Source organism: Sminthopsis crassicaudata, chromosome 6 (assembly GCF_048593235.1).
Source record: "Sminthopsis crassicaudata isolate SCR6 chromosome 6, ASM4859323v1, whole genome shotgun sequence".
NCBI classification, from domain to species: domain Eukaryota; kingdom Metazoa; phylum Chordata; class Mammalia; order Dasyuromorphia; family Dasyuridae; genus Sminthopsis; species Sminthopsis crassicaudata.
The window spans coordinates 244,720,940-244,742,583 of record NC_133622.1 but is presented as its reverse complement, the minus strand read 5'-3'; the positions used below and the strand labels follow the sequence as shown (position 1 = coordinate 244,742,583).

The following is a 21,644-nucleotide window of genomic DNA, read 5'->3' as shown; positions in this document are numbered from 1 at the left end:
ATGTTTTTTCAACAGTTTATTATTTTAAAAAGAAAGCTACTGAGGGCCTCAGAAGATATGTTGCTTTGTTGCTAATGGCATTGCTTATTTAACAGCCTCTAAACCAGAGAGAGCTGATAAATACTGAAGAATCAAACCCACAAAATTGAGATAATTCTAAGATACCATCTCACACTTATCAGCATGACAAAAACAGGAAAAGTTAATTATAAATGTTCTAAGGGATATGGGTAAACTGGGACACTAATGTGTTAGGATTACTAAGTGAGAACTCAGGTTGTCTGGATAGTGACAAGGTGAGAATTCAGGTTGGACAATTACAAGGTGAGAACTCAGGTTGACTTGATGGAAGGAGCAGGCTCATTGGCTGAGGTGGTTCTTCCCAGAAGCCCTTGCATTATCCCACGCCCATTCTCTGGGAGAATAAAAGAGAGGACTCCCAGAGATAGAAGAAGACTCTGCATTGCATCAGGCTTGACGGGGCTCTCTGCAGGAAGGGAAGTCACTTCTCTGGACAAGAGTTAACAGCAACTGCCTGGAGACAACGGTTCGTTACAGGAAGAAGAATCTGTCGGAGAGATTTGAGTAGAAGACACAGCAGATCTCTTCCCAGAGAGTGATCCGGCAGCTTCTAGAGACGACAGCTCGCTACATTTGGCGTCCACACGTGGGGCAAGGACTTTTACTTATCCTGACAAGAGGAGCTAGACCAGACCTTTGCAATCTGGCGCACGAACAGGGACCTGATTCCAGTGGAAAAGCCTCCCATCCAGATCTCAGTCTCTCTGACCCAGAACTGTGAGTAACGAGGAAACTTTGTTAAAGATTAAGTGAGCGTGCTAATAGATAAATAAGGAACTTAACTTGTTAAGGGCTAAACCAGGAATCTCTTATAGCTGAAATGGGGCACATGTTAGCTAAATTCAATCCCTGGACCTCAGCCGACTCAACCCCAGCTCCAGAAGCAACCTCAGCTCCACCCCCATTCAGGAGTGGTACTATAGAGAGTATAATCAACATAATTGAGGAGCAGAGTTTACTTGTAACCTGGTTACAGATTGCTAAACTCTTGGCTGCATTAAGACACACATCCCCTTGGTTCTTAGAGGAAGAAAAGATAGATGTAGATAAATGGAAGCTAGTGGGATATGAAATGAAAGAATTTCAAGCAAAAAATGGGCCTCGTTCAATTTCTGCAGAAGTATTTTATATCTACAACATAGTTCAATTAGCCTTAAACTATCAAGCAAGTTGTAGGAGAAGGAATAGTTCTAAAAATGAACAGAGGAGGAAGTGTGAGGAAAAAAGGAAAGATCAAGATCTTTCCCTAGAGCAAGAGGATTTAAATGAGGAATTATGGTATGATTCTCTTGAAGAAGCTTCAACCCTGCCTAGAGAACAGATTATTGACAGGCCCACATCAACCCCACCTTCAGAGATGGAGGAAGAAAGAGGGGAAGAGGCAGAAACACAAACAGAATTGCCTGTGAAGAAGCCTAAGCCTATGACAAGATTAGAAAAAGCATTGGTTAAAGCTAAGAGAGAAGGACAGGATATAAGTGATTTTATACATGCATATCCTGTGATTGAAGAGATTGACTCTGTAGGTAAAAAAAGGAGAAGATATGCACCTTTAGATTTGAATAAAATTAAGGATTTGAAAAAAGGTTGTACCCTTTATGGGCTACATCAGCTTATGTCAAAATGTTACTAGATGGTTTGTCTTATGAAGTCCTAACCCCGAATGATTGGAAATCCATAGCAAGGACATGTCTGGAACCTGGAGAAAATTTATTATGGCTTGCGGAATTTCATGAATTATGTAAAATTCAAGTCAGATGCAATTTGGAAATAGGAGTTAACACACAATTCACTTTTGAGCACTTAGCTGGTGAAGGTCAGTATGGAGAGAATTTGGAACAGATTAATTATACCATGACAATATATGAACAAATTGCTAAGGCTGCAATAAAAGCTTGGGGTGTCCTTCCTGGACAGAAAGATTGTGGAGAGGCTTTCACTAAAATACAGCAAGGTCCCAATGAACCTTTTGCAGATTTTGTGGGACGTTTGCAAACTGCTGTCAAAAGAACTATTGGAGAAAATGCAGCTACAGAAATAATGACCAGACATCTGGCTAAGGAAAATGCCAACGAGATTTGCAAAAGAATTATATGGGGATTAGACAAAGATGCTCCTTTAGAGGAGATCATAAGATGCTGTGCTACAGTGGGAACAAATGCTTTTTACACCCGGACAATGATGAATGTGGAAAGGCAGGGTCCCTCCTGGCAAGGGACTTCTAGAGAAATTCGGCGATGTTTTCAATGTGGAAAAATTGGACATCTAAGAGCTCAGTGTAGGTATGGAGATACAGTGAGAAGACAGGGTGAAAGAAGACCTAAAACCCCATGTCCAAAATGCAACAGAGGACTCCATTGGGCATCAGAGTGTAGAATAATTCAGGGAAATGGGATGAGGGGCCCAGGTCCAGGGCCCCAGGCAAAAAAGACTTGGGGCATGATGGCAGCTGATGTTACACCCAAAGAGCCTTTAGAAGATCAGGACTCTGATTTGATCAACCAGCAGAAAAGCAATCATATGGCAGAAAGGGATTACCTGATAAGTGAGCCAAAAGGCAATCAGATTGCAAAAATGGATTACACTTGGGGAGAATACAGACCTTTTAAACCAACAGGGCTGTGCCCAGTGCAAACAATTCCAATGTAATTGCCAGATGATGAGAAGAGATTTAGAAAGTGGTAAATAGAAGGAAATTAGATAGGTTAACTGCCTGGGAGAGAGGGTTTGCTTGTATTTCTTCAGCAGGAGAAGGAATCAGATGGGTGCCAACAAGTCGTATTCGCCTTGTCCATCAGAGAGAGACAGAAAAAGAGAAAGACCTCAAAATAAAGGAGAAGATCTAAGAAACATCTTACACTGAAAGAGCATGGCTAATAAAAAGACTGTTAAAGAACTTTAAAACCATCACGAATCATTGGACTTCCTCACACAAGATGAGACTAATGGACAATGGACTTATGGACATTTATAAATTTTCAATTTATGATTATTTGATTATGTTATACACTTCTAGCATGTGTTATGTTACTATGTTACTATGTGCTTATGTAATTTATGTAATTATGTGTAATACTTCCCATATTGATGGATTTATGTTTCAAGATCATGACTGTCCTATGTTTTAAATCAAAAGAAAGGGGGAGATGTTAGGATTACTAAGTGAGAACTCAGGTTGTCTGGATAGTGACAAGGTGAGAATTCAGGTTGGACAATTACAAGGTGAGAACTCAGGTTGACTTGATGGAAGGAGCAGGCTCATTGGCTGAGGTGGTTCTTCCCAGAAGCCCTTGCATTGTCCCATGCCCATTCTCTGGGAGAATAAAAGAGAGGACTCCCAGAGATAGAAGAAGACTCTGCATTGCATCAGGCTTGACGGGGCTCTCTGCAGGAAGGGAAGTCACTTCTCTGCTTCTCTGGACAAGAGTTAACAGCAACTGCCTGGAGACAACGGTTCGTTACAGGAAGAAGAATCTGTCGGAGAGATTTGAGTAGAAGACACAGCAGATCTCTTCCCAGAGAGTGATCCGGCAGCTTCTAGAGACGACAGCTCGCTACACTAATGCATTGTTGGTGGAATTGTGAAATGATCCATCTGTGCTGTAGAGCATTTTGGAACTATACCCAAAAGGCTATCAAACTGTGCAAACCCTTTTGATCCAGTAGTATCTCTACTGTTTTTGTATCTCGAAAAAGATCATAAAAGAGGAAAAAGGACCCACATGTGCAAAAATGTTTATAGCAGACCATTTTGTTGTGCAAGGAACAAGAAATTGTGTGGATATCTATCAGTTAGAGAATGGTTCAATAAGCTTTGGTATATGAATGTAGTGGAATATTATTGTTCTATAAGGCATGATGAGCAGAATGATTTCAGAATAGTCTGGAAAGAGAGAGACATCTAGAAAGAACCATGGAGATCAAATGTGGACCAAAACATAACATTTTCACCTTTGTTGTTGTTGTTGTTGTTTACTTATTTTTTTTATTTCTAATTCACCCCCATTGCTCTGATTTTTCTTATACAACATGAGAAATACAGAAATATATTTAAGTGAATTGCACATATTTAAACTATATCAGATTGTTTGGAGAAGTGTGAGATTAAGGGAGTGAGGAAGAAAAAATTGAAACAATTTCTTACAAAAATGAATTTTAAAAACTATCTTTACAAGCCTTTAGAAAAATAAAATGCAATTGAACTTTTAAAAGAAATCAAGCCACAAAAAAAGAGTTTATACATGACACACTTTGAAATTTAATCTATGATATTTATTTTTCATTATTCATGAAAATGCTTAGCTAGCTCTCCCCTTTAGAGTCCCATTCAGCTACAATCCAATGCCATGTTGGTTCTGAGAAATGCAATGTCAGATTAAGGTTCTCATATAGAGTGGCAGGACAGAGTGGGGAAAATGATGGAATTAGAATTAGGCCTGTATTAAAAATCTTGCCTGGGGGCAGCTCAGTGACACAGTGGATAGAGTATCAGCCTTGAAGTCAGGAAGACCTGAATTCAAATCTGGCCTCAAACACTTAACACTTCCTAGTATGACTCTGGACATTATAGTAACAACAACATTATTTTATGAATGACTTTGAGTGAACAAATTACTTTGACTATTATAAATATCTAAATTAACTATGAAGAACAAAAGAAGACAGATACTATCCAGAGATATCCAGAGATAGAAGTGATAAAATTATGTATAGAATAAGTTCATATATATATATATGTGTGTGTGTGTGTGTGTGTGTGTGTGTATTTTGAAAAAATTTATTCTGTGCACATCTTTACTTTGTTACACATATTTGGGTTATAGTTGAGTTTCCTTTCAGTTTTTTTCAATGAATTTAAACAAATAACTTCTAAATTCTTACTTAGGGGGTTCACAGATCATTCTCATTAAAAGCCATCATTAAACCATCATGGACTTTACAAGTGTTCTTTAGAAACAAATCTTACCTTAGCTTTCATTGCAATATTAAGCCTGGAGTTTTCCCCTTTTAAACTCATCCTCTACAAATGTTCATAGTATGCTTTCTAGAGTCCCCCGTTGGGGTGCCAAAATGAATCAGCCAGACTAGCACTCTGGAGGATCTTGAAACCATCCTGAGTTATTGGTATTAGAGAAGGAGTGATGAGGCAGGGACCCATGATGGTCAAATATGGAATCCATTTATTTCAAGTTCTTTCAGCCTTAAATATCTTAGTATAATTATATTACCACAGCACATTGAGCATGTGAGAACTACAGTAAAAGTACATCACCCTGAGCATATGCTAACTATAAGCATGCTACTATTAACATGTGAATTCTCAGTAAGGCTGAGGTGAGATGAGAGCTAAATTGAACATTGTCATCAGATTCCCTCTGGCCTGAAGGGTCTTATATCTCACCAAGAGTTTCCCCACTCTGTGGCCCTCTACAATGCTATTGTTCTTCAATTTGACAATTTCTAGATGACTGGGTTCATAGCACCAGTCAGGCCCTGAATAGAGCTTTTGTGAGGATGTAGACAGTGTATGAATACTAGGATGGTGATGATAATGATGGTAATGGTACCTACCAATTATACAGCACCCTCAAATGGCAGGTAGAAAACTAAATCCTTTATAAATACTATCACATGATTTCAGAAAGGCCTGAAGAGACTTACATGAACTGATGCTGAGGGAAATGAGCAGGACCAGGAGATCATTATATACTTCAATGACAATACTGTATGATGATCAATTCTGATGGACGTGGCCCTCTTCAACAATGAGATGAACCAAATCAGTTCCAATAGAGCAGTAATGAACTGAACCAGCTATACTCAGCGAAAGAACTCTGGGAGATGACTATGAACCACTCCATAGAATTCTCGATCCCTCTAATTTTGTCCACCTGCATTTTTTATTTCCTTCACAGGCTAAATGTACACTATTTCAAAGTCCAATTCTTTTTGTACAGCAAAAGAACTGTTTGGACATGTATACATATATTGTATTTAATTTATACTTTCACATAATTAACATGTTTTAGTCAATCTGCCATCTTGCGGGGGGGGGGGAAGGGAGAAGAAAGGAAAAATTAGAACAAAAGGTTTGGCAATTGTCAATGTTGTAAAATTACCCATGCATATATCTGGTAAATAAAAACTATTAAAATTAAAAGAAAAACAAATACTATCACATTTGATCTACATAGCCACCCTGAGAGCAGATGTTATTATTATCCTCATTGTATCATTGAGGAAAAACTGAAGCAAACAGAGGTTCAGTGATTTGCAGCTAGTGTCCACCAAGGGATTTGAATTCAGCAGTGTGACTACTACAAAGATTTTGGGTTTTTTTTTGGTGAGGCAAACAGTATAATGTGTTACCTGGGAACACATAGCAAGTAAGTATCAAGTGACTGAAATCAAATTTGAATTTAGCTATTCCTTATTCTAGGGCCACTGTTCTTCCACTGCACTTGCTATCTGCACCATTACACCTATTTCAAAGAAGTAAAATAAATCAAGAATTAGAATTGTTTAATGACTTGTCTCATGTCATCCAGCTAAAAGCAGGAATAGAAGCCATTCACAGGTCCCATTCTACCTCACTTTTCCAATAACAAGTTAGTATGGCAAAGTTCCATGAAAAAAAAAAGTTCTTTTCCCATAGTCAAAGCAGAATTTAATTGTTTTGTTCAGGAGTTGGCAGCAGAACTACCAGAACCTCCAAGGGAACACAATCTTCTAAGAGCCTCAGGGATGCCAGGTTTGCATAAAGTCCTGGATTTAGCCACTGACACTGAAACATTTCACTATAGGGCTAAGTGCTGAGGATCCCGTTTGTAGGTCGAATTCTCTGAGTCATTCAATAACTCATCTAGTTTCTGTTGTGTTTCCTGAGGTATTGAAAGTAGGTATTTCTAATTCTATTGCCATCAATGCCATAGCAGTGGCCAGGTGTGACCACTCTTATCATTAGATACTTTTGAATTCTTTTACCCAGAGATCAGTGAAGGGTTTTCCCAATACAATTATACATTTCTTAGTTTACAACTTCAAAGTCGAAACTTGAATAGAAAGTTTTTGTCTCTTTCTCCTTTTGGAGGTCTTGGTCATTTTTCTATTAAAACAGCTATGTTTGAGGATATCCAATTCAAAACTGTAGGGCTTACATAAATACCAAAATAGTATAGTAGAAACACTGCTGGACATGGAGGCAGGAAGACCAGTATAAAACTCTCCTCTATCTCAGACATTGCCTCATTTTCCTCATGGGTAAGTCCATTAAATTCAATTTTCTTATTCATAAACTCTTCATAATTATACTTGCAATACTTATTTCACTGGATTGTTTTAGAACTCAAATGAGATCTCGAATGCAAACTGTGCTCAGACAGTCATCCGCTGCTTACAGCTTTTCAAGCTCCTCATTCTTCCGTAATCAAAAAATACATTTAAGGAATAGGTGACTGTAGAAACCAAATGAGTACATAATTTAATAAAGTTGATTGTACACTGTGAATAAGACATTGTATTAAAAGCTAGAGGGAGGGGATTAATAAGAACATTTAGGAGAGATAGAGTGTTTGTCCTGAATGATTATGGCTTATGTTTATATGATATTAAATATCTCTTCAATTTTTTATTTTCTCCAACTATTTGAATATATATATATATATATATATATATATATATATATGTGATTACTGTGAAGTTTTCCCTCCTTTTACAGGTAAATAACCTAAAGCTGATTGACTTAAGTGATTTGTATAGAAATAAACAACTAATAAGAGTCTGAGGTGGAATTTAAATGCACATCTTGTTTCAAAGCTCAATTCTCTGCTTTACGCCACATTATCATGTTAGCACTTTGCTATGTGGAAGCACCTCTATCCTTTTTTATCTATATATTTGTGTTTCTCAGAGTATCTGCTCATTCATAAACTGATCCTGGAAACTCTCAAATCTTTAGCATATGAGTCTTGACAAATAATTTCCTCTCAAAGATTGTGACCCATATACATAAAGAAATATTATTTCCATTTTTCAAATGACCAGAGGTGCTGCAGGATCAACCAACTTCCATGGAATAACAGGAAAAAAATGAATAACCAAATAATATTAGAAGCCAAGTGTTCAGATTCCTAATCAAAAATCTTTCGAAGAGAGTGCTATTTACTAGCAACTAGGAATTTTTTGAATAGAAAATAAATCACATTTTGAAACCTACAACCAAAAAGGGTTCTCGCTAAGCATGGGAACTCAATGGGACCAAACCCTTGAGTATATCAGTGAAAAGAATGATTCCAGACTATATCTACATATATATTTCATATAATAGTTATCAATTACAAAAATGGTACCCTGCGATGTATGCAACAAACATTACTAAAATCCTGATTGTGATTTGATTGTTCTCTGCTTAATATAGTTTTTATTATGTTAATATAAAATACTTCTTTCTTAATATTTACAAAATAGGTTATTTCTCTAAGAGTCTAAATAATAAGCTTTTATTAATTTACTTTGTCCTTAGCTATCAAGCTCACACTAACTACATTAGAAAAAAAAAGTTCTTTCAATGTAGTGCTATGAAAAATAATGGATATTTCAAAAAAACTAATATATGTTAAAAGTTTGACAGGATCATCAATTCAGAAATGGAAAGAACTTCAGACAACATAGAATCCAAAAACTTTTCTTTATCAATGACCAAGTTCAAGTGCACGATGTGTTAGGACTACAATACCTGAAAGCATTTGTGAATGGTAAGATAGAGAGCAGTAGTCTTGTTAATTAAATAACAGTAGATAATGCTTTAATAAAACTTTAAAGTTTTCAAAGCATTTAACAGAATTGCATCCTTCTATACATAGAACAGTCCTATGAAGAAGGTACAATTACTTTTATCATTTTTTGACTTATGACTGAATGGAGTTCTGAGTAAAGGTGGCTTATTCATGGTAACAGGGATATTAAGTAGCGATGGGAATAAATTTTTTTCTATGAAATGAGAAATAAACTTTTCACTTTCTATACTACTCTATTTTGTGTGTGTGTGTGTGTGTGTGTGTGTGTGTGTGTGTGTGTGTGAAAATTGAACAAAAGGTCAATTAACTCTTCCCTCAAGATTTTAAATTTGAAGAAGTCCAGTACATGTTAAGGCAGCACCTTCTACTTCTGAATATCAACATTTGGGGAATATTTTTCTTAAGTCAAACTTTCTCCTTAACCTCCACCCTTTCCTTCTGGTTCTTCCTTCTGATACCAAAATTTTCCTCTTTATGTCAGTCTTTTTAAGGCATTTGAAAATAAGTTCATTCCCAATCCCTGTCCTGAATCCTATCTTTCACCTTCTCTACAACAAATATCTTCAGTTCCTTCCATCATCCCCAATATGGCAACATTTCAATGCCTTCCTCCATCTTGGCTTGAACTCCTCTAAAAAAATCTTGAGCTTATCAATGTCCATTCTAAGGTGGGGAATCCACAATTGAACATAGTACTTCAAATGTAAAATTGGACCACCTCTGCATGCCTGGAGAATCTGTGTCTACCTGCTGTGCAAGGTAAAATTGGTGTTCTTGTTTGTATATCATGAAGTTGTTGTGGGAATCAAATCATCCAATATCTTTAAAGAACTTTGCAAATTTTAAAGAAGCAGCTATAATAAAATGGATAGTGCTTTGGGAGTGGACTCAGGAAGATCTAAATTTAAATCCAGTTGTGGACTCTTACGGTATGATCCTCAGCAAGTTATTCAACCTCTGGTTATCTCAGTTTCCTCAATTTGAAAATACAAATAATAAAAGAAATCATATTACATGGTTATTATGATAAGAAATAAATTCATATATATATATGCTTATTTGAAAAATAATTCTTATTATTATATATTATATATATTATTATTATATATTATTATAATATATTATATATATTACATATTATATATATATTATTCTAATTATTCTTCAAATAAGCATATTGCTTGGCACATAATAGAAACTATATAAATGGTTTTCCCTTCTCTTCACAGATATAGTTTCTTGTTCTCATTTTCTTTAGTGTAAACTCTTACTTTTTCTGTTCTGCTAAGTCCAAAAATCATTCTCTTTGTCCGAGAAAATAGAAAATCCAAACTGAATCAATCTACATTTGCTTGTCATTTATGGTACTTGTCTCCTCAGCCTTCAGAATTAATCCAGTTCCTTATATGACTAATCTTTGTTTTCCAAAGTAGCAGAGTTTTTAATAAAAACACCAACCTCTGAATTATTTAGCTTTCTGGGCTATCCTCAGTGCAGTCTGAGTCCTAGCACTACTCTGGCTATAACTAGAAGGTAGGATCTGCTTTTGAATTCATCTTTGGTTAACTCTATATCTTTTCTGTAATTTTTTTTCATATTTAACTCAACCTAATTGTCAAATTTTCATTATATTTTCAAAATTACTTTATTGAGATTTCTCTATTCCTTCAAGTTTGAACAAGTCTATAGAATTAATCCATTGGATCCTAATTTATACTTCTTCTAAAATGCCTAGAATTGAAATGCCCAAGGAAAATGTACATTGCTAACAATTTTTAGTTTTCATTTCTTTATCTCAAAGTTTAGGAAGATTTAATTACTTTCCCCTTGTTCTTGTAACATCCTAATTTTATTTCTGACTAATAATTCCACTTGCTTTGTGAGAATTACATGTAGGATAATTTTTTTCAGATTTATTATTTCATTTTGAACTCTTAATAGATTAAAAGTAACATTTTCATCAAATAATCAATGTTCTTTGGAAAAAAATAGACAGAGATAGATAAAGAGATATATTGAAAGTGGTAGGTAGACAGACAGATATGCATACATAAAGAGACACAAAAGAAAAGCCAGATTACAAAAAAAGGGAAAATTAGAGACAGGAAAAGACAGAAAGAAAGAAATATGTAGAGATATATAGAGACAGAGAGACAGATTCAGAAAACAGCATTGAGAGAACAAATTAAAAATACAGAAAAAGAGAAAACATTTTGGCAAATGCCCAGATAATTTAAATCTCCCACCAGTAATATGCAGACAATAGTATAAATGCTTTCCATCATGTATTCCTACTAAGGTTTCTAAATGATTTATATCAGTGTTTTCTCAGTTTAAAAAATATTACAGTAAACTATTCTATTTCATTTAAATAAACCAAAAACTTGCACTGAACCACATCCTTAGTTTCAGGTCCCATATGCCAAGTCTCAATGGTACCTTGGCTGCCAGATTTGTTTTCATGTATTAGAGATTTTAATTCATTTTGCATAAGAGGCATAATTCCTTGAGGACCCTAACATATAGAGAGCTTTATAATTCATCTTTTTCATTCTTTCTCCTTAATCAGCTCTTTTCCTTTTCCAATCTTTCATTACTTTTTAGCGGATTTTGATAAAGATGACTCCTGGTCAGGTGTGATTGAAGTAGCTGACCTCTGAGGAACCATGCTGACTGCAGATTGTCTGTTTCTGTTTATTATACATAAATGTTTAAAGATACAACCTGTCATACCATGTGGCAGCCTACTTATAACATCTATGAAAACTTGAAATAACTCATGATGGTAAAGATGAAAGTAATTACTCATTTAGTAAGGGAGTAGTGCATAATTGGGGAAGATCCTTCCAAGCTGTGATGTTTGGGAATGTCAAATAGCATTGTCTGAAGCCTAAAGGCCACCTTTGCTTAGTTCAGGCATTGATAGTTATCCCCAATCAATCTCTGAGTCAATATGTTCTACTATAGGTTCAGCACCATAATAGGCACTGAGAATATAAGGAAAGGTAAAATACAGTCCCTGTTGACAAGGAGTCCCATAATCTCAACAAACAACAACCAAATATTAATTTACAAACAAGCAATAGCCAGGATAAATTACGGATAATCAAAATAGGGAAGGCACTGAAATGGAGGTCAGTGGATTAAGAAAGAAAATGGATTAAGATTTCTTTAGGTGAAATTTTAGTTCATATTTGAAGGAGGCAGACCCCAAAATTGGAGATTTCTAAGGCACCCCAAAATATAGTAAAAGGAATGACAACGTATCTTCATTTGTGGCTGCCTTCCGTTTCCACAATAGCAGTGATGAATTGAAAAAGGGACAGGTTGAAAGAAGGAAAAAAAAAGGAAAAAGAAAAAACTCTCATACATTATTATGTGATCCAGGAATGATCTTTCTTTTTTTCTTTCTTTTTTTTTTTTTTCTGAGGCTGGGGTTAAGTGACTTGCCCAGGGTCACACAGCTAGGAAGTGTTAAGTGTCTGAGACCAGATTTGAACTCGAGTCCTCCTGAATTCAAGGCTGGTGCTCTATCCACTGCGCCACCTAGCTGCTCCTGGAATGATCTTTTTGACAAAAGATTCCCACAACTATATCATGATTTTCAATTGACAACCTTTCCTACTCAGGAACTGCTGATTTCATTCCATTGAATAAAGTTCAAAGCCACAGTGAGTCCTAAGCAGGATTCCCAAAAAACTGTTGGCCAACATTTTAACCCTCTCCAACCTTCTCTCAGTTTTTTTAACTTTTCCTTCCACTTTTCCTTTATTTCTCTTTTCTCCTTTTCTTCATCAGAGTGAACATATTCATATTAAAAGATCTAGTTCTCTAACCCTTACCTAAAATAATACCTCTTCTAATGCTAACTTGTGTCACAGACTAAGGCACTTCCCTTTTAGGAAGAGGGAAATATTGTTTTGGAGATGGTTAAATTTGGGTTAGAATTTTAAAAATAAGAAGTAATATATAAGGACTTTATGAGAAAATGGATGAGTGAATTTTGAGGATTTAGAGAAATTGCAACAACAACTATCTACATGTTATTGGCCTCTTCATTGCTTAATTCTAGCCCTCATATAAAATAGATATCTGACCATTTTTAGGTTTTGAAGTGGATTTTTCTGAAGGTTACTCTTTTGTTGCAGGTGAATGACATAACTACAAAATTACTTCTATGGAGAACAGATCTGAAGTGAATGAGTTCATCCTCAAAGGAATAACAGATGATCCAGAACTTAAGGTTCCTCTCTTCATCATGTTCACCCTCATCTACCTCATCACCCTAATAGGAAACCTAGGAATAGTATCTTTGATTTCCTGGGATTCCCACCTCCACACCCCCATGTACTATTTCCTCAGTAACCTCTCTTTGGTAGATTTTAGCTTGTCTTCATCTGTGACTCCTAAGGTGATGGCTGGGCTCCTAAGAGGGGACAAGATCATCTCTTATAATGGATGTGCCACACAGTTGTTCTTCTTTGCGGCCTTTGTTATTATTGAAAGTTTCCTCCTAGCCTCTATGGCCTATGATCGTCATGCAGCTGTGTGTAAGCCCCTACATTATACCACCACCATGACTTCAACTGTATGTGCATCTCTGGTCACTGGTGCTCACATCTGTGGATTTCTAACATCCTCCATAGTCACAGGAAATATATTTAGCCTTTCCTTTTGTAAGTCAAACATAGTGAATCACGTTTTCTGTGATATCCCCCCTCTCCTAGTTCTCTCTTGCTCTGATATTCACATCACTGAGTTAATAATCTTTATCTTAACATCATTCAATGCATTTTTCCCATTTATTGTCATCTTTTCTTCTTATTTGTTAATCTTCATCACCATTCTGAAGATACGTTCTACTGAGGGCCGCCAGAAAGCTTTTTCCACTTGTGCTTCCCATCTCACAGCAGTATCTATATTTTATGGGACAGCTGTCTTCATTTACTTCCAACCTAGTTCAAGTCATTCCATGGACTCGAACAAAGTGGTGTCAGTATTCTACACCATGATCATCCCTATGCTGAACCCGCTGGTCTATAGTCTGAGGAACAAAGATGTCAAGAACACATTCAGGAAAGCTATGAGGAGACAACATTAATTAAACCAATTTTTTTTTCTTAGAGAGAAAATCCAATCTGTACCATCTTCACTCTGAGATGGAGTCCAGAAATTGAGTTCCTTTTCTTATGCATAGAGAAATGCAATCCAAATATTTTATTTTTTATTTTTGTAGCTGATCTGTTTATAGGTCTGTCTGTCTTTATATATGTAGGTGAATTTATATTTGCATATGTGTATGTAAGTAGATAGGTATATATGTATATGCATTTTAATAGGAGAAATAGAAACTTCTCTCATGTAAAAATCCACAATACAATTCTATCAACAATCAGAGGAATCAGTACAAAGTGTAAAAAGGAACACTCCAAACCAAATAATAGGAGTACATATTGAACCAGGGTGAGTTGTGGTACAAGCATAAGTTGGTGCCCAGTGTAGTCACAGAAAACTGTAAAAGGTGGCAACCAGGTCTACCCCAGGACATTCATACTGTTGGAAATGAGTTCCTTTCTCTTATTGACCTTTGTTCACCTAATACTCTTCCATTATATCAATATCTATACAGAATAACCCCTTGTGCATATACTCTTCCCTTCCTCATCAGGGTAGGCTCTTAATTATGACCTGGGTTCCATCTGTTGTCAGTTTCCCTCCAATGGGTTTTCTGGTCCCAAATAAGATTTTCTGCAACTTCTCTAAGTGTAAACACAAGGGACATTGTCTCTCTACTACTCTCATGAAGGTTGGAAAGGAATAGATGGGGATCCTGATGCCTGGATCATTCTACCCCTTGCTCCCAAAGAAAGAGAGGCCTTGAGAAATGGAAAAATTCTTGATCTTGATGGGTTCAAAGCCAGACTGCAAGGTGATGGTGGGGTTGTCAGCATAGTCATTTTCCTCTGAGAACAAAGGCCTTAGTTCATTCACAAGAGTATGCAAAGTACTTGAGTGTTCCAGAAACGAGGGATAGCTTGGAATATCCCAATTGATTCCCAGGGTCAGCATCACCTCTCTCAGGCTCCAAAGGCTTTCATTGCTCATGGGAGGAGTCCATAGTGTCTAATGCTCACTAAGCTCATTTTTGTTGAGGTAGGATATTCTGAAGCAATTTTCAGAGGCCTTGAGGGGAACTGGAGATGGAGACGAGATGGACCTATCCCTGATAGCAGAAACAGAGGCAGTAATGCTGAATCACTTTTCAGAAGAAATAAACCAATGACAAAAATTGCTGGAAAAATTGGAAAATTGTATGGCATAAACTAGGAATAGAGCAGCACCTAAAATCCTATACCAAGATAAAATCAAAATGGGTTCATGATTTAGACATGAGGGGTGATACCATAAGCAAATTAGGAACACCAGGGATAGTCTACCTCTCAGATTTGTGGAGAAGGAAGGAATTTGTGGCCAAGGAAGGACTAGAGATAAAATACAAAATGTATAATTTTGATTAAATTTAAAAAGTTTTATACAAACAAAACCAATCAAGCAAAATTAGAAGGGAAAAAAAACTGGATTTTTTTACATCCAGCATTTCTGCTAAGGCATCAGTTCTAAAATATCAAATTGATTCAAATTTATAAGACTATGAGCCATTCCCCAATTGATAAGTGGTTAAAAGATATGAACACTTTTCCATTGGAGAAATTAAAGCTATTTGTGGTCATAGAAAAAATGCTCTAAATCATTATTTTTTAGAGAAATGCAAACTAAGACATCTCCGAAGTACCACTTCACAACTCTCAGATTGCCTAATATGATAGGAAAAGATAATGATAAATCTCAGAGGGAGTGTTGTTGGTGGTGTCATGAATTGATCTAATCATCATGTAGAACTATTTGAAATTATATCCAAAGGGCTATCAAACTGTGCATACTTTTTGATGCAGCAGTGTCTCTACTGGATCTGTACCTCAAAGAAATCATTCAAAATGGAAAAAACCCCCACATATGCAAAAATGTTTGTGGCAGTCCTTTTGTCATGTCAAGGATCTGGAAACTGAATGGATGCCCATCAATTGGGGAATAGCTGAATAAATTATGGTTATGGTTATGGTTATATGAGTGCAATGATCAGCAGGCTAATTTCAGAAAGGCCTAGAGAATCTTACATGAACTGCTACTAGGTAAAATAAATATAACCAAGAGAACATTGTACATATCAACAACATGATAATGTAATGATCAACTGTGATAAACTTGGTTCTTTTCAACAGTGAGATGATTTAGGCCAATTCCAATAGATTTGTGATGAAGAAAGTCATCTGCATCCAGAGAGGGAACTGAATGTATATCATAATAAAATATTTTTAACTTTCTTGTTGTTTGCTTGTTTTTCCTTTCTCATTTTCTCCTTTTGATTTAATTTTTCTTGTGCATCATGTAAATGGAATATGTATAGAAGTATTGCAAATGTTAAACCTATGTTGGATTAATTGCTATCTAGAAGAAGAAAGAGGTAGGGAGTGAGAGAGAAAAAATTGCAAAGGTGAATGGTGAAAACTATCCTTGCATGTATTTCAAAAAATAAGGGAGCAGAACCAAGATGGCAGAGAGTAGACACATTTCTATCTGAGCTCCTCCAAGCTTCCCTCAGATCAATAGCAGATTAAGCCCTAGAACTAGTTTTAGAGTGATAGAACCCATAAATATTTGGAGTTCATTAAATTTCAAGAAGATACTTTGGAAGAACTTCAGAAAAGATCTGTTTGAATCAGGCAGGAGGAGATGCTGCAAGTCCAGATCACAGCGCAGAAAATTAGGGGCAAGAAGTGGGGCAGGAAGCCAGGGTGTTGTGGTGTCTGTACAGTAGGGAATCTATGGCTAGGCTTTTAGGCTACTTTGTCCAGATTACAAACCAATGTATCAGCAGATTTGCTGTGAGACAAACAAAGCAAATGCAAATGGCAAATTGTGAGCCACTGAACCCCAGAAAAATGGGACCTGGCCATGTCTATCAAGCACCAGAAGTCAGTCAGCAACACTGGGCCCAGGGCAAACTAAAGTGCTATTGCCCCTTTGCCTTAAAAGAAGACCTCAACCCTTAAATAAAATGAGCAAAAAGCCAAAAATAACTCGGACTATAGACAGCTTTTATAGAGAAAGAGAAGGATAGATCTCAAACCTTGAGGAGCCTAAAGACAAATTAGCTCCAAATGAAGCCACAAAGGGTGATATGAGTTGGTCCCCATTTCTCAAAGATCTCTTGGAAGAATTTCAAAGAGGAAATGAGATCTTTTCAAGAGGGTATGGAAAAGGAATAATAGAAGAAAATTCCTTAAAAAATAAATTTGGTAAAATGAGAAAAGCATATAACTCCCTATAAATAGATTTGATGTCATGGAAAAACCATATAATTCCTTACAACATATGCAAAAGAAACCAATTTGGTGAAAAACAGAATTTGGGAAATGGAAAAATGCAATGAACAAAACATTCAGTTTTGAACTGAACAAAGTTCAATTGAACTTTGAACTTCAAAGAGTTGAACTCAAACAAAGTTGAATTGAACAAAGTGCAATTGGCTGAATGTGAAAGGAGATAAAAAAGCTACCTGAAGAGAATAATTCATTAAAAATTGTAATGTTCAGGCTAGCTTTTTGGAGGTCCTCTGGAAGGGGCTTGGTCTCACCAGGATAGATACCATGAGAATGATCAAAAATAGAATCTAAATTCATTATTCTGGGGTAGTCTTAATCTTAGTTTAGGAGTCATGACAGCCACCATGAAGATGGTCAAAAATAGAATGTCTCTCTTCCAGTCCTTGTTGGCTCTTATAAACCTTATTGTAATTACAGTTTACAGCATACTGATAATGTGTGAACTTAGAGAACCATTATATCACCATGCTAAGTACTAACTATATATGAGATCTAGAGAACAATCATCTCATCAATTCCACTGAGTTAACACCTTGTTTCAAGTATACTTCTCCAAAGTTCAGCTCTTTACAAAAAAATTAGAATTGAACAAATGGAAGTGAATGACTTAATGAGACTTCAAAAATCAAACAAAACCTAAAACGTGAAAAATAGCAGAAAATGTAAAATACCTCATTAGAAAAACAACTAACTGTTGTGGGCTAGTGATGGATGAAAATAAGGAGATGGGGTTGCTGATAATTCAACAGAGCTGTTTAATGAGACAAATCATATTGCTTATATATCTTAAAATTATGAAAAACATTGTTCTGCAATGTTTCTGTTTTTTATGATATAACTCTCAGAGGCATGTAGTTAGTTTTTAGGGACTCAATCTTATTTAAATTTGCAATGTCTCAGTAATTATTGTGCCAGGACCTTATGTTTTCCCATGATTTCAAGCATAAATTAATTATTGCTTAATCTTAGGAGAAGGGAAGGAGTATCAGTTACTAAAGATTCTAGCTTCCTTGGAGTTCTCTACAAATGACCTGGAAAACAGATCTAAGAGACACAATCTAAGAATTATTGGACTTCTGGAAAATCATGATGAAAATAAAAGCCTAGACAACATCTTTCAGGAAATCATCAAGGAAAACTGCCTGGATGTCATAGAATTATAGGGCAAAAATAGCCATTGGAAGAATACCAATCATCTCCTGAAAGAAATCCCAAAATGAAAACTTCAAGGAATATCATAACTAAATTTCAAAATTACCAAATCAAGGAGAAAATATTTCAAATAGCCAGAAAGAAACATTTCAGATATCAAGAAGCCACAATCAGGATTACCCAGGACCTAGCAGCTTCCATTTTAAAAGATCAAAGGACATGAAATCTGATATTCCAAAAGGCTAAGAAACTTGGATTTTAGCCACAAATCAACTCTCTAGCAAAATTGAGCATCATCTTTCAGAGGAAAAGATGGACATTCAATGAAATAAGTGAATTTCATCTATTTCTGATGAAAAAACAAGAGATGAATAGAAAATTTGATCTTCAAATACAGAACTCAAGAGAACCATAAAAAGGTAAAAAGGAAAGAAAAAATAACTCTTTAATAAGTTAAATAGCTTATATCATTATGGAGGGAAGTGATATGTTTAACTTTTAAGATCTGTATCTCTATTATAGGTATACTTAGAGGATGGAAGTATATTTTGATTTTATTGTGATGATTTAAAAAAGAAATTAAAGGAGTTGAATTCTACTGGAAGAAGGGGAAAATGGAGTTAAAATGTGAAAAATTGCATCTCATAAGGATGCAAAAAAGACTTATTACAATTGAGGGAAAGAGGGGAGGGGGATGAGCACTGTGCAAATCTTACCCTCATCATATTTGGCAGAAAGAGAATATAAGAAACATTTAACTTCACCGAGAAACTTGTTTTACCCTATAGGGAAGTAAGAGGGGAAGGGAGAAAAAAGGGGTGAGGCTAATAGAATGGAGAACAGAAGTAGAAGGAAAAGTTATAAGAAAGGGCAGGGACTGCAAAAGTGGAGGGTTGTTTAAAGGAAGGGTTAATCAGTGTCAAAATATTGGGGAATAGGGAAAGGGGGAAAAGAGATGAGAAAATTATAACTCGGTTAAATAAGATGGCAGGAAATACAGAGCTAGCAATTTTATCTGTGAATGTGAATGGGATGAACTCTCCCATAAAATGGAAGTGGATAGCATACTGGTTTATAAGCCAGAATCCTACAATTTATTGTTTACAAGAAACTCACTTAAAGCATTTATCTTAAAGGTAAAAAGCAAAAATATATCTAATTAAAAGAGACAAGGAAGGAACGGAATTTATATTTTGCTAAAGGATACCATAGATAATTAAGCAATATCAATACATAACATACGTGCATAAAAAGGCATAGCTTCCAGATTCCTAAAGAAATCAAGACATCGGCAAGAAGAATTAGAAAGCAAAATTATACTAGTGAGGAATCTTGACCTTTCTTTCTCAGAAGTATATAAATCAAAGTAAAAAATAAGTAAGAAAGAAGTTAAGGATGTCGAAAAGTTTGGGATGATATATCTTTGGAAAAAAATTGAATGGAGATAGAATATAAATTTTTTTGGCAAGACATGGAATTTATAAAAAAAACTGACTATGTATTAAGGCATAAAAACCACAAAATTAAATGAAGAAAGGCAGAAATAGTAAGTTCATTATTTTCAGCTTTTGATGCAATAAAAATTACATGCAATAAAAAGTCAGGGGGAAATATATCAAAAATTAATTGGAACCTGAATAACCTAATCATAAAGAATGAATGGATGAAACAAAAATCATAGACACAATCAATAATTTCATCAAAGAGAATGACAATAATAAGACAACATACCAAAATTTGTGGGATGCAGCCAAAGCAGGTATTAGGTGAAGTTTTATATCCCTAAATGCTTACTTGCATAAGATAGAGAAAGAGAAAATCAATTGGATTTGCAACTGAAAAAGCTAGAAAAAGAACAAATTAAAAATCTCCAATTAAATAACAAATTTTAGATTATGAAAATAAAAGGGAAGATTAACAAAATTAAAAGTAATTATTGAATTAATAAATAAAACTAAGAATTGGTTTTATGAAAAAAACAACAAAAAGATAAACCTGTTGAATTTATTAGAAAAAGGAAAGAAGAAAATGAAATATTCTAAAGATGAAAAGGGAGAACTTTCCACCAATGAATAGGAAAGAAAAGTAATAACTAGTTGTTTTGCCCAACTATATGTCAACAAATTTGATAATCTAAGTGAAATGTAGGAATATCTACAGGTATATAGAATGCCCAGGTTAACAGAAGAGGAAATAAATTACTTAATCATTACTATTTTAGAAAAAGAAATAGAACAAGTTATTAGTCAACTCCTCAAGAAGTCAAGAAGACATGATTCTGTGATTTTCATAGCTGATAAAATTTATTGTTAATTGAAGAGAAACACATGATTTATATTTTATAATGTCAACTTTTATAAAGATAAAATATGCCAATTGTACCTCCAAGTTCTATATTCAGCTACTCTCCTTGAAGCCAATTTTAGTAAACACTTGACTGGGAAAATACTAGTGCCACCAAAGATACTGGCAATATGAAATGCTTAGCCATTAAATATTGCTACAGTTTGATAATAATATCAACACAAATAATGTATCTCTACTTTTTACATCAATAAACCATGGTCTTTACCTAACACTTGGATTTGAAATAATTTATAATCCCTTATTAGATTAGTGATCTCTGAGAGCAGGGGTTGTTTTACTTTTCAGTGTACACCCTCAGCACTAGGAATGCTACTTTGTACATAGTAGGTACTGAATAAATGTTTTCCACCCATTCATTTATTCAATACTATATTTTTCATTACCAATACAGCATAAAAGGTAAACCACATGATTCCTTTCAATTTAAATGACAGATTTTATCAACCAAGAAAGTCACACTCATTATTGTCAGAAATTGAAGACATTTTATTCTGTGCACATACTTACTGTATTATACATAGGATATTTGGGTCAGGGTTCAGCTTCATTTCTCTTTTTCAGTGAATTTTAACAAATATTTGGTAAGAACTTACTTTGTAAAAGGCTAGACTAGAAGCCAGAATAGTTCCAGAGGCTAGAGATACAATGGTTTAATGCAAGGTTTCCCAGTTAGTGGTTCACAAACTCTTTGGGGGTTTGCAATGATATTTCAAGGCATTTTATTGATGCCATAAAGAGTGAATAATGACTTAATTATGTTAAAGGTGCCTTTTCCCCTCTATGACAATAAGCATGCCTATATCTG

General features: G+C 35.2%; 1 protein-coding gene across 1 annotated transcript; it reads left to right on the top strand.

Annotated features, from left to right (window-relative positions):
• Positions 1–13,050: 13,050 nt before the first annotated feature.
• On the top strand, positions 13,051–13,977 carry LOC141547561 (olfactory receptor 5B12-like). The gene has a single exon (XM_074275948.1). It carries the CDS (start codon positions 13,054–13,056, stop codon positions 13,975–13,977), a length of 924 nt encoding a protein of 307 aa, XP_074132049.1. The 5' UTR covers positions 13,051–13,053.
• Positions 13,978–21,644: the final 7,667 nt, after the last annotated feature.

Bases quoted from the DNA above. Each gene is read 5' to 3' on its own strand.
- LOC141547561 (XM_074275948.1), top strand. From the start codon at position 13,054: ATGGAGAACAGATCTGAAGTGAATGAGTTCATCCTCAAAGGAATAACA.